Source organism: Crocodylus porosus, unplaced genomic scaffold (genome assembly GCF_001723895.1).
Source record: "Crocodylus porosus isolate Cpor-Errol unplaced genomic scaffold, CroPor_comp1, whole genome shotgun sequence".
Lineage (NCBI taxonomy): Eukaryota > Metazoa > Chordata > Crocodylia > Crocodylidae > Crocodylus > Crocodylus porosus.
The window spans coordinates 60436717-60451115 of NW_017728907.1; the positions used below are offsets into that span (position 1 = coordinate 60436717).

Below are 14399 nucleotides of genomic sequence, written 5' to 3' on the forward strand. Positions count from 1 at the left end.
GTTATTAGGCTACTGCACAGTAAGCAGCTTGTGTAGGCATACCCAGTGTGCATCATAACTATGAACAAAACAAAAAAAGGCTGGGATTTTCATAGGAGGCTTAGGGAGTGACATACCCGGGTCCCACTGGATTCCAGCTCCCTTAGTATCCTTCGAAATGCCCAGCCAGGAGTCCTCTGTGATGGAGGAAACGTGATAATAAGCACTTTATCAGTAGGTGGCTGGCTCTGGCTCACATGTAAGGGTTAACCATGTAGTGTTATCCTTTGACAGTAGTTTAGTGATCTTGGTCCAGTTCTTTTAGACAGATTATCTACACCCAAACAACCAAGAAACTTCCTGTTTTGGGATTCCAAATAGTTTCCTTCAAGGTGAAGGGTCAGCCTTGCATGGTGCTAAGCTCCTTCAGCATTCGCTGAACTCCCGTGTGCCATTCTGTTAGTGTGCTCAACGCTGTACAAAATCGAGTGCACAGGGAGCCTGACCTGCTCTCTTCCCCACAAGTTTATTCCCTACAGTTTTGCAGATATATTAATACAGACAAAGAGGAGAAGTTCAAGGGCCTCTGGACTAGTCTGAGACAGTCGTAAGCACTCCATGACATAGAGTCTAGCTCACATTCTGTACACTAAACGGTGGCCTCATCCCATAACTTGAGAAATCAGAGGAGAAAGGGCATGAAGGTAACATAGCTAGGGGTAGGCAAATGGGGCACTAATTCAGAAGAGAGAATGGCAGCCCACAAAAAGCCCATGCCAAGGAAGCAGCAACTTGGGTTCGGGAACCCGTGCTGGAGGCAGGGCAGCAGTGACCTCCAATGGGTGGGGAGATTGGACTTTTCAGTTCTTGGGACATAAAGACTAGCAGCTCTCCAAGACTAGGAGCAAGGATTCTCAGTCTATCCACAGAAAATATGTCCTGGTTACACCCGTAGCACATTTTCCATTTTCAAGGTTTTTTCACATCTCTGAGGTCTAGAAACTTTTTTCCTTTTTTATGAAAGCTGAGGGGCTGATATAGTTGAATGACTCCTAGAGCTGGGGCACTAGGTGTGGGATTCATCATGCTTGTGCTTCAATCCAGTACTGCTGTGCTTGGACCTATACAGTGTAGCTTGACCCTTTGCATGCATGCTAAAGTCATTTGATGATAATCCATCACGGCTGTAAACAGATGTGTAGTGAGAGGTGATTTAAATAAGAATGACCTTTTTCTATAGTCTAGTGAGAAACATTGTCCTTCAGCTTTTGCTTCCCGGAGCTTGTTCACATCAGTACAAGGGGAAAAAAAGATTTTAAAATCAAAAGAAAATCCATAATAGCATATACTTGACCTGGACAAATGCCAGGCAGGTGTGCTTGTTAAATACAATACAGTGTTCTAATGCTGATCTCTCTCTTTCTCTCTCTCTCTCGTTCTCTTTCTCTTTCTCTCTAACAGGGGCTGTTCTCCAGCTCACCTTAAAGTATTCTGAAAGTTACAACAGTGTCCCTCCAAGTGTTTCGTTCAACACCATTCCGTTTCACCCCAACGGTAAAGGTCATAGGAGATGCCGTCTGAGTGTGCAACATGTTTCAAATACTGTATTTTCTTGCATACCACACATCTGCATATAAGACATGCACCTTGTTTTTAGGAAGGCAGAAAGAAGAAAAAAAAGTTTTTTCCAGAATTATGGGTGCATTGAACAGGGACAGCTTAATCTTCATCTGACTTATTTTCCCTTTCCTGTTTAACTCAAAGCTGAAACTCTAGCTGCTGCTGAAGACTGGTTCCCAGGATTTTGAAAAGAGCTAAAGAGTCTCTAGGGCTATGAAATAGGGCAAGAGAGGCCAGGAGCAGCTATATTGCCTGAAGAAAGGTTAGCTGCTGTTAAGACCACCAAAAAGGAGAGATGATCATTGATATCTGGGCAGAGAAGAGTAATGAGCCAATAAGTCAATTTATTCCTTCAGTAGCCTGAACAATAATGCCACTACTGCCGCACAGTGGAACAGGAAAGCAGGGTGCTTCTATTCTGGGCAAAAAACTTCCCACATAAGACCTGCACCCCAAAACTGGGGGGAGGGGCTGATTTTGGGGGGAAAGGTCCATGTGGTATGCAAGTAAATATGGTATTCAACTTGGCTTTTTACTTCCCTACAATATCTTTTGTTCCAATAGGAAACTTGCATTCTGCCCAAAATCTCAGTCTAGTCTTTCAATGTGGGATTCTTAAGCCATGCTAAAATACCATTGGAGCCATTTGTCTAGGGATACTCGGGTTGTCTTGGTTGGAGGGAGCAGAGGAAGAGCATAAATCTTCATTTCAGATCTCTGGGTGCCCAAACTGATTAAATGTAGGATTCCACATTCCTCTGGACGCCCTTTACAACACCCATAGGCATCGCATAGGCCAGAAGCTCCTCACATCTCAGAGTAGGGGAAAAGGGCATTGCCCCCCATGATGCAGCAAAATGCACCATCAACCTGTCCTTCCCTCTGTAGGATAAGAGTATCTCCGCCTGCCAGCTAATGTAGTTAGTGCTGTAGTGGTAGTAGTGTGCAAGTAGTAGTAGTGTGCAGGTGGTAGTCATGTGCAGGAGTGCTGAAGGTTCAACAAAGGTTGTTTCAATGGCATAAAATGGAACTTGTTTTGACCTTTGTCTTTTAAAAGAAACTCAAGTTAAGCAAACATACACACAAGTTATTCTAAAAGGTCATTATTTAGCTGCAGAGTCCCGCATGCAGTGCACTGAGCTAATTGTTCCCTAGTTAGCTTGGTTACTAGCAACAGTCTCACCATAGCTGCCCAGAGCTTGGTACATCCTGTGAAAGCTGCTTGAGAAGTAGAATAAAAATTACTGGGGATGCTAGCCTGCACTGTGGTCCAGACTGGTACTGGTCCGTGAGGTAGCCAGTAGATTTCAAGCTAGATTTCAAGACGTTAGGGGCTGGAAGGGACTTTGCGAGGTCATCAGGTCCAGCCCCTGCCCAAGGGACAGGAAGTCAACTGGGATCAGATCCACCCAGAAGATAAGCATCCAAGCATTTCTTAAACGTATCCAGAGTAGGTGTTTGCACCAGTTTTGGGTGGAGGAGTCTATTCCAGAATCTGGAGGCTCGGACAGTAAACAAGTTTTTCCTTACGTCCAGTGTAAAATGGTCTTACAGCAGCTTGTGACCATTAGATCTTGTTTTCCTTTGGGGTGCCCTGGTGAACAGATGTTCTCCCAGTTTCTCACGTACACCCCTTATATACTTATAGGCTGCCACCAACTCACCCCTGAGCCTTCGCTTCTCCAGGCTGATGAGTCCCATGCCTCTCAGCCTCCCTTATCAGGCCTGTTCTCTTGACCTCTAATCATGTATGTGGCTCTCCTCTGAACTCCGTCAAGCTTCTCCACATCCTTTCTAAAGTGTGGAGCCCAGAACTGGATACAGTACTCCAGCTGCAGCCTCACCAAGACCAACTAAGCGAGAGGATGACTTCTTGGGTCTTGCTTGAGATGCAATGGTAGATGCAAGCCAGCGTTTTATTTGCTTTGCCGGCTGCAGCATTGCATTGGTGGCTCATGATCATTTTGTAGTCATTCGTGACCCCCAAGTCTCTTTCAGTTGTGGTGCTAGTGAGTGTAGCACTGCCGAGCCTATAAGTATGATGTGAGTTTTTCTCCTGAGGTGGAGCACCTTGCATTTCTCTGTGTTGAATGTCATCAGGTTTTGATCCGTTCAGCTTGCGAGCTGTCCAGGTCTGCCTGAATTGCCAGCCTGTCCTCTAGAATGACTGCACTTCCCCATAATTTGATGTCTTCCGCGAACTTAGCCAGTCTGCTTCTGACACCCAAATCCAGATCATTTATGACTATATTAAAGAGTACTGGTCTGAGTCCTGAGCCCTGGGAGGGCTCCAGCACAGCCCCCGCAGCCCTCCCGGGGGTACAGGCAAGCCCCTGATCTGCATGCAGGATGACAGGAGCCGCATGCTGCTGCCTGGCACCAGCGGCAGTAGCGATCTTCCTGGCGCTGGGTGCGGGATGTGCCCAGCTCCAGTCTGTCATCTCACAGGCAGATCGGGAGCCCGCAGCCCCAAGAGGGCTCTGGCACAGCCTCCACAACCCTCCTGGGGGTGTGGGCGAGCCCCCAATCTGCCTGCTGGATGAGCGGAGCCAGGTGTTGCTGGCTTGGACTAATGTCAGGAAGATTGCTGCTGCTGCTTCCGGTCCCAGGTGGCAGCACCAGGGTCCTGTCATCCTGCACACAGATCGGGGGCCTGCTGGAGCCCCAGAAGGGCTACAGGGGCTGTGCTGGAGTCCTTTTGGGGGTGCGTGCCCCCCATGTGTGTGTGATGACAGGAGCTGTGTGCTGCCGCCTGGGGCCAGCAGCAGCAGCAATCCTGGCATTGGGTGGGGGCTGCGCCCAACACCAGTCTGTCATCTGGCAGGCAGATTGGGGGTCTGCACCCCTCCCTAACCCTGCAGCCCTCCCTGGGGTGTGGGCGAGCCCCCGATCTGCCTGCCAGATGAGAGGAGCTGAGTGCTGGGTGCTGCTGGCTGGGACCAGTGCTGAAGCTGGTAAGCCTGGCTTTGAAACGCAAAACATTTTGAAACTTTCAAAACATTTCGAGTTCCCTTGTTTCATTCTGAAGCTGTTTCAAAGGCTTTTGTTTCATTTTGATGGCACTGTTTCAAGCTTGAAACGCATTGAAATGGCTTCAAAACAAAATGACAGGCAAAATTTCGCAGAGCCCTATGACATACCGTCCTTCCCTGGAACCTATACAGAAAATTCTCAAATAATTGCAACCCATACTAGAAAAAGACCCAATTCTTAAGGAGATCTTTCCGGAACCACCCATCCTAGCCTTTAAACAAGCACCAAACCTCGCTAACCTCATCACCAGAAACAAACTTCCTATGGCCAAAAGCATACCAAATGATCCAGACCATGCCAAGATAAGAAATGTAAAACCTGCTCACACATCTCCAATACTCCTACAATAACTACACCCTGCAACAGAACCAACATTATTCCTGGATCTCACACCTGCATCTCCAGGAATGTAAAATATCTTATCCAATGCACTAAATGACCTGTTGGGAAATATGTAGGAGAAACCAAACAACTGAGTACCAGAATGAATGCACACAGAAAATCTATCAAAGACAAGAATACCCAATTACCTATGGGGGTACATCTCTCACAAGAAAACTACTCTCGCTCCAATCTCTCAGTTCAAATCCTCAAAGGGAATTTATAAAACTCCTTTTGTAGACGAGCCTACAAACTTCACTCCATAAATCTACTGAATACAAAAAATCATGGACTAAATATAGACATTGGATTTATAGCACATTATAGCCTGCCTGACATCTGATAACCCCAGGTAACGTGTCTGCATCTTACCAGCTACATTCCATTACCAGATCAACATTCCCCCTTTGCCCCAGAACCTACCAATCTCACTCCTATTCCCTCTGATCCTCACTGCCACTCATTTGCATTTTCACAGACCTGCATTTTGCATATTGGCTTCTATTCCACCATGGAGACCACATAATACCAGCAGACTCTCCCTATGCCTGAAGAAGGGTGTTTCTGCGCGAAAGCTTGCAAAAAGCCCCAAATTTTCCAACTATTTAGTTGGTCTGATAAAAGATATCACATTTACCCAAAGAACCTTCTCTGTCATTAGACTCAAGCCACCCCCTCAGAAAATGCCAGCTCTTAGCTTTCCTGGTTTTTTGGCTATAACAAACTAATGAAGCAATGCTTTTGGTGCAAGCAACTCAGACCACAACAGGCCAGAATTTTTTTGAGACTGTCGAGTCCTATTTGAAATCTCTGGGTTTATCTTGTGAATCATGCATAAGTATTTCCACATCTAATAATGCTAATATGATGCAGCAGCCCACGGCACCCTGAAAAGGATCTCAGAGCATCCCAGCAGTTGAGAATCCCTGCTCTATCGTATAGGCACCATACAAAAATAGAAGAAGAACCTTAGATGTGAAGATCTTATTAACTAATTTAAGACATGGTCTTATGTTGACCTGTAAACAGTTGGAGAAGAGGTGGGAAAATGTATAAGAGTAACAGTGAGGGGACCACACAATTGCATAGTTGGTCTGTGTGCACCTCAATCGTTTTGAGTCACTGACAGCTGCTAATAAACCAAATGAATTCAGTAACTATAGCTAGTTCCTCTAGCCCAGTGGTGTCCAAAGTGGGGTGCGCAAGATGATCCATTGGGGTGTGGGAAGAAAATATTAGAACTTCTATTTCTGTTTATATTTATATATTGGGGGTGCATGCTCAAAAATTTTTTACTGATAGGGGTACGCAATCAAAAAAGTTTGGAGACCACTGCTCTAGCCTACAGCTGCTGTGTTGTGGAGTCTCTGAAACATTGCTACTTTTTAAAGTTGCACAATCCTTTTCTTAATACAGTGGATCAACACTCTGGGAAGCCTTGTATAGACTTCCTAGACGACCCTAACAAGTGGAATAGGAAATTAACAATGTGTGACATTTTACTTACTATCCAGGTAAGGAAATAATTTTGTTAATAACTTTTTGGAAATCTCATTCATCAAATAGGAATCTATTTTATTACAGGACTAATTTCAGACTTGCAGACTGCAATTGTAGATTATTCACCATTTTAAAATTAAAAATGCAAGCTGCTGGGTGACTTCAGAGGAAATGCAATCTGTAGATCACCCTTATTTGATACCGGTGTCACATCTGGCATCACATTAACTCTAATTAAGACAGATAGTTAAATGAATTACCATGATTTAAGCTGTTGCCAATGCTAACTTCTAGATAGGTCAGTGGTTAGTTTCTGTGATCTTTTGGATTTATGCTGTTTTGTCTGGGTAAGCGCTACTAGAGAAGTGTGTGCTGCCTGATTCTCTGTACTTTTAAAAATACTTTTAATATGCTGATAGCTTTACTTTCAAGTTCCTGAATTATCTCATAGGCAGAGTCTTCATCAGGAGTACTGGAATGGACCTTGAGGTTAGCAAGTAATTCAGCTTTATCATATAAGCTTTTATGTTTCAATTTTACATTTTTCCCCCACAAGAAAAAAAATGATGTACATTTCTCCCTGGAATAAGTCCTACACCCTTTTCATTATATTCCCATCACTTTAAAAATTATTTGGTCCACTTTTCATAAATGAAAATATCACTTAGACACATGCAGAGAGACATGGATGGACATCCTCATATTGATTATGAGTAAAACAAATGGCAGTCGCATATCACTTGTGGCTGTCTCTTGGGAATTATAAACAATCTGAGGGAAATAGGAAAAAGTGAGCATAGATTTTGATCAAAATTAAGAGCCTAGCCCTCATCTTGTTGAAGTCACAAAACAACCATCCTTTGCTTTGAATTAGCAAACCAGTATCATTATTGTCCATCTTGAAACAAAGAAACCAATCATCTGGATGGCTTGTACACTGAGATGGAAAGGTGCTTTACATTGTGTGTCTGTCCATATACAGGTGATGCTTTCTAATCCAGTGCTGGAAAATGCTGTGAATATGGAAGCAGCAGAAATGCTGAAAAATAACTTAGCATTGTATAGACAAATGGTTATCCAATGTGTTAGAACCAGCCAACGCCTAGAAGGTAAGGCACTTTCTTGCTTTGTTACTATTCATAAAGACATTCTTTAGCCCATAGTCATAGGTGGCCATGGCACACCATGGGACAGCAGCAGTGACCAGGCTGCCACTGCTGGTGGTGGCCCCAGGCTAGCAGTGACAGCTATTTTCACATCCCTCCTAAACCAGCACTTGGGGCTGATGCCTGCCCCTCCCCTCCTTAATTACACTATGGCTTTAGCCAATACTGGGAATTTTATAGAATTTAAACAAAAAAACTCCTTGAGCAGTTTATCGTACTCTTGATAATCAATGTTAGTTAGTGTGTTTGGCAACTTAATTTCAACAAACACGCAACTGTGTTTGGAGAGTGAACACGCTGGCCAACATTGGAGGTGAAGGCAACAGTCATGTAAATGGCATCTTGTTAAATGAGACCTGGTGCCATTTCCTTGCCAAGTAAATTCAGTGCTGTTGCAGGCCAAGCAGCTAGTAAAAGAGTGTAAGTTACAGCTGGCAGCTGGACAACTGGAAGTTCGGCTGTCTTTGCCTACATCATATGAACTGTTTGTCATGTAAAGCTTGATGAGAATAACGTTTAGAGCTCCATGATTAAACTAAACAATGATCAGCCTGCAAAAATGACTGCCTTGAGCGGGGGTGGCCAATATGCAGCTTCTATGCATGGCACACAGCAGATCAGGGAGGTAGACAGGCATCACAGAGGTAGATAAGGCAGGAAGTAGAAAATAGAACAGGCAATCAGGTGGGGTACCCAGAGTAGGGAGCAGCAAGCAGAGTACAGGGCAGGGGAAGGGGATCAGAATGGCACTTGGGGAGGGTGTGGGATTAATTATCTTTAATGACAAAGGGGGTGCCCCCTTCTAGTCTAGAGGTTAAAAATAGCAGAAAAACTAATCTTAGTATGTTTTACAGCACAGGGTATGCAGAGGACATGAAAGGGTAGTAGCCATCACTGATTTTGCTCTTAATAAGCCAGACTTTCCAGCCCACTCCAAGTATTTGTGTCATTCAAGTACCACATCCAATGCTGATGATAATGCAAAGAATATTCCCAAATTAGGGGAAACTCCCTGGTCTCTTAAAGCTATCTCAAGTATCTTCTGTGCCAGCTTCCTCCACATTCCTGGAAGACAGTGTAGCATGAAGGTGCACTCTTTGCTGCTTTAACTACTGCCAGGGACAGGAAACAGCGCTTCTACCAATGAAAAATTAAACCCAACATCTCTATCCAAAAGCATATATAGCAGGTTGTTAAATGCATGAGTATTGCTCTGGGGGAAATATAAGATTGGATTCTTGTCTGATGTAACTCAGCATTGGACCACTGTAGAAATTCACTGATTTATAACAGATAAGGATTTGGCTAATAAAGCTTTACAATACATGATTTTCTCCTTTGCAGAACTTCTTAGAGCCGAGGATGATTCTATTTCTTCCCTGCAGTTTTATCCATCATCAGAAGTATCTGCTCTAGGCTGTATCAGGTAAAAGATTACAGTGAGGAAAGTGGTAGGAGTGCTGCTATTTCAGAAGGAGTAGCATCAGCTCCAGGTAATATTAGGAGCTGTGTCCTAAAGAGAACAATTATTTTCTTTCTTTTTTTCCTGTTAGTGGATATTCCCAATTATTTCATTTCCTATGGAAACATTTGGCAAGCACCTTCCTTAACAGCTCTTGCCAATAACTCTTATTACTAAATGAAACAGGTTCTTTGCCTACAGGAGTATAGCCAGGAAATTTGTGATTGTTGAGCCAAGTGATATTTGCATTTGAACTAATCAATGACATGTATTCCAGGCCATACATACTTTAAGGTCATTTATTATGTTAATGACTAGTATAAGAAAACCAATGCATTCTTTCTAGAATATACTAGATCATTTTTATGATGTCTTTATTTCTATAGTGCGATAGCTGTGCATGGCATCACTATTGAAATATTTCTGCAGCCGAGTTACAGACTAACAGATGGGGTCAGATTCTCTTCCAGCTAACGCCCCTTTGCATCACTGCGGAGTCTGACTGTCTCTGGCCTGCTGTGAATTCCCGTAGTGGAGTGAGGGAGTTCTTAGCTGCTATTGACCTTGTTTTGTGGGCTCCTATGTCATCCTGTTTCTTGGCACAGTCATTTGAGGGTAAAATTCTGGCCCTATTGAAATTAAAGGCAAACTTTCCTGGGGCTAGGATCTTCTCCCCTCCTTCCCCCCATATTTTGCCATGAACTTTGCTAGATACAGAAATAGAACCATTAAAAAAGGATGTATCAGAATGTCATCAAAATATTATGGATTCAGTCCTGCCTCCTTTGCATCCCCAAGAAGTCCGCTGACTTCAGCAAAACTTTGACTATGGGGCAGAAGAAATAAAGTCTGGAGATCCATAAAAGAATCATTTCCTTTTATGGCTACAGCTTTAAATATTAGTAAAAGCAAAGAGCCTCTGGCAAGCAGGTCTTTAGATTTGACAGGATTGCAAAGGTGAAGGGGAGAAGGAACATCAAGCAGATCAACATGACGGTTGCTGAAGGGTCCGCGTTTTGTCAGGAGCTAGTGGCCTTCCTCTCCCTCTCATTGTTACCTCCCAAAAGACCCAAGGGAGCCTGGGGATCAGAGAGGTTTTATATATACATATAGCCATCCTGTGTTTGGTCTTTTATAGGATGATTTAGAATGAGGTTAGCTCACTTGTTTTGTTTACAGCTCAGTCCCAAAAGAATTAGTATTTTACTGAAGCAAGAATATCAAGCAGGAAACGATGCAGAATATGAGGAGGGGGTCAAGCAGGGAAAAATTAGCAGGGTGCACTTGCAGCAGGTAGACAAAAGCATTATGCAAGCTTGCTGAGCTTCTTCTGTGGACCTCGAAGGAGGAGGTTGTTGTTAATGTCTCCCCTGCTCTCTGCAAGATCTGAAATCTGCTCTCTATATATTCCAAATGCAAACACCATCAGGCAGGATTTTCACAAGTAGTCGGGACCGGCCTAATTCTCCTCCTACTGATACCAGTAGTAACCTTCTGGCCCCATATGTAACTTCAGGGAGGGCAGGGCCTACGCTGAGGGCTTTTGAAAACTATAACTTACCATTCATCAGTGCCCAGGATGTGAAACCTTGGCTCAGAACCGATTGAGTCAGCTGGTGTTAGGGAACCAAACTACCCTACCCCAAAAAGCTTACAGTGCATGTAAAATCCTGCCTCTACTGTTCCAATGATCATTTGTTTAGCTACTAAACAACCTTGTACATCATTGCTTAAAAGGGTAACAGCCAAACAAACAAAGGATGCAGTTGAAAAAGCCAAACATTGAACAAAATGTTGACTGTTAAATACAATGTTGAAACTGCTCACTTCCTGATTTTTTGGCCCTTTCCTGCAGTGAATTGGCCCATTATAGAGGTCTGGGCCTAACTGCACCGTGACAGACCCACCCTTGTTGAAAGGTCCTGTGATAACCTGAGGCGAGCCTAGTGCTTATTAAATTTTTTTTTAAAGGTCACAAAGAGCCCCATTGAAGGAGAATAGGGGGAGGAGTGGAGCTGCAAGGAATTTCTCTTTGAAGCCTCAGCCTTTGGCCTGAGGGACCTGCCTGTGGTGAGTCAGACCCATGAGGGGCTCCAGGAAGCATGACATCTACACCACATCCTTGCCATTTCTGGGGGCATACACTCCTAAGAGTACCCTGCCCACCCACTCCTGCTCACAGGGCAATGCCTGTCGCCCCTCTTGAGCATGCTGGAGGCTGAAACTTCATGAACAACTAGTCTCACATCTGCTTTTCTGTTTGGCACCTGTGTGCTCAGGAGGCCATGTCCCCTGGCAAAGGCAGAGATGAGGTGTTGACAAGTCCTGTACAAGAAGAGAGCTGAGCACGGGAGACATGGAAGAGTCTTATGGTTTTGAGTTTGTTTGGATTTCAGTACCTTTGTGGTGGTGTTACTAAAGGGTTGATAATTGACTCCGCTGGAAAGCTAAGTAACCTCAGCAGAAACAAAAGCAGGGTGTCTGCAGTAGTGCATCATGCAACAAGGAGGCAAGCTCAGAGACTGTGCCCTCCTAGAAGCTCTTACAGTCTCCTCAAAATACCTCAAGGGAGACTTCTGCAGGTGAAACTTAGTATGAGTGACTATTGGCTGAACACGTGTGCAGCTATGGAGGTGGGACTGGCAAGCTGTTTCTGAGGCCCCCTCTACACATTACAGGTATCGCACAATTTCCTGAAGACCAGCTACATGTGCAAAGTAGCTATCACATGATAAAAAACTCCAACCAGCTATAAAGTTAGACCTCGAAAATGTGTACTAACTTTGGAGCTGGTTGCTGTCAAGTTTTCATTTTGCACGTGTAGCAAGGTCTCCCCTGTGGCCTGGAGCCCCATCAGTTGGCTGGGCTCCAAGCTGCAGGGCTGTACCATGCCCAGTGTGAAAACCCCGAGCCCTGAGGATTGCAGCTGCTGTGATCCCCAAGGTAAGAGGGGGATGTGGGAAACCCCCAGCCCACAAGAGGCTCTCAGTTCTGCTCCTCACCCACAGCAAGGACCAAGAGGCCCCCCCAACTGATAGGGCTCCCAATCCAGGCTGCACCTCACATGTAGCCGGGACTGAGAGCCCCACAAGTAGCAGGGCTTAATTCCTGTCTGCACCTCGCGCATAGCCAGGATCCAGCTCTTGGATCAAGCTTCCCCTGCACTGACAATATGGTGGATTGGATCTAATGTGCAATGCCACAGTTGCAACTCCTGCCATGCGTGTGTAGCATGGCAAGAGGTGCAATTGTATGGATCATACATTAGATCTTATCACACCTTTACCTACACGTGTAGAGGGGGCCTGAGATAAACTGTTCATGAAAAAGATACATTTTTCCCTTTCAAAATTCTTCTTGTACTTTTTTGTATATTTTCTTGTACTTCTGAAGCATCTGGGTCTTACTATTCTATGCTTTTCTTGTACTTGAGTTTGCAGGGAGATCTTGGATAGGTTCTGACCTCCATTGAAGTCAGTGGCAAAGTCCCCATTACTTTCAAATGGGACAGGATTTCTGTTTTGAGGCTTAATCCTCAGTGTCACCGAGTGAGATAGGACACTCTTGGGGTCAGCCAGCTGGAGCCTGAATAGGAGCCACAGGGTAAAACAGAGGACAGAATTTGGCCTACAGCCTGAATAAGCTAGGCAGCAAAGCAAAAAACAGTAAACAGTGTGCTAGTTAAGGAACCACTTTGCTTTATTTGCATTGTTTGAATAATAATTTTGAAACTGAAAAACACATTCATGGAAAATAGTAAGTCGGGTCTCAAAAAACTCTACTTTCTCAGTTACTATTAGCCATTTTAAAAGAAATATATTCCTGCCCTATTAACTGTTTGTTCCCTTAAGCAGAACAGCTTTACAGACACTCATTGGGCACATCTACACATGTATATCAATTTGACAATAAACTCTGGTGTATATTGCGCCAGAATTTATTGCTCTCGGGCGCTGTGTTTGCATGTGTGCCTGGAACCGCAGCACAGCCGCAGCAGGATGCCCCTGCACTGAAGCACCCTCATGCCCCAGCCAGCCATGTCACATGTTTATTAAATTACTGCAGCGGCCTAGTAGGACCACATGTGTAGATGCCAAGATGTTTACTGCAGAGCTAATTAGATAACTCCGCAGTAAATGTCTCGGATAGATACTCCTGGTTCAGCTATGCTAATACTTGGAAGAGGATGTGGGACAGAATATTAAGATAATTCAATTTGGTTGTCTTATAAATTGATAACAAGTTAACATAGATAGAATGTATTTAAAATATGTCTATTGTTTGAACTGCTTGCACACGTGTGATCTTATTTCTCTTGTCATTTGAGCAGCCCTTGTGCAATCATTTAAATCCCTTTGAATTCATTCTGTTGTTATTGTGGAAGTTTATTCATGAAAATCTGTGTTAACTAACAAATTGTATAATTGCCAGAAACCCTTGTCTTGTTCTGCATTTATAGTTACAGAAGGATTACAAGCATTTCATTTGAAGATTACCACAGGACATGGTCTGGAATAGCCACATCAAAAGCAAAAGAATATTTTAAAGCTCCATGTAAGATGATATGTCCGCTTTAGTAAAATTAAACATAATGAGATTGATCTTGCCTTCATGCTGTTGTTACACTAGAGTAAGAACTTTGCCTTCAGTGGAGCTGCTGTGGATAGTGAGCTCAGAATCACATCATCTACCTCAGGTGTCCAGAATTTAGGGCAGTAACTCAGTTGATTTAAATTGACATAATTCCAGTAACTTCAGTCTATCTAGACCAGTTTAAACTGGTTAAAGATCAAGTCCTTATTCTTCTTGTATTGTAATAGTGTGTACAAACTGCAGTCATGGACTAAACTCAGTTACTCAAATGCTAGCCCATGAGCTAGACCTGGCCTGTGGAGTCATGTCATCTGGTCCGTAGGGCTCTCCACAGGGCCAAAAATTTGGTGATGGAGGAGCAGTGGCAGCTAATTCTGGCATGCAGGATCGTATGTAGCCTGAAGACTGGCCTTCTGCCACTCATCTGGCCCATGGAGCCAAAAGGTTGAGCCCCACTGGACTGATTGTTCTATTGTACAAAGCATTGTAGAAACATGGCATAAAAAGATGGCCCTTTTCCCAAAGAATTTACTATCTATGTAGGTTCTTGTTGGAAGACATGGAAATCAAGATTGGTAGTAGACAGAAAATATATTAAGGAGTCATAAATGATAAATACAATCTAGGTATGATTAAGAAAAAAATTAACTGCGGACAGTATAATG

At 43.9% G+C, this 14399-nt stretch overlaps 1 protein-coding gene across 5 annotated transcripts in view; it reads left to right on the forward strand.

The window, feature by feature from the left end:
• UBE2U (ubiquitin conjugating enzyme E2 U (putative)) overlaps positions 1-14399 on the forward strand; it is a 30251-nt gene that overhangs the window by 1474 nt on the left and 14378 nt on the right. For 3 of the 5 annotated variants that reach the window (XR_002100296.1, XM_019531570.1, XM_019531573.1), the window contains 5 exons: positions 1441-1560; positions 6430-6527; positions 7496-7622; positions 9024-9105; positions 13601-13695. Coding sequence is in view for 4 of the 5 variants with exons in the window: in XM_019531570.1 (XP_019387115.1) it covers positions 1441-1560; positions 6430-6527; positions 7496-7622; positions 9024-9105; positions 13601-13695 (522 nt within the window). In the remaining variant the exon portion in view is untranslated. The remainder of the gene's footprint in view (positions 1-1440; positions 1561-6429; positions 6528-7495; positions 7623-9023; positions 9106-13600; positions 13696-14399) is intronic. The other 2 variants (XM_019531571.1, XM_019531572.1) reach the window with 2 other exon arrangements.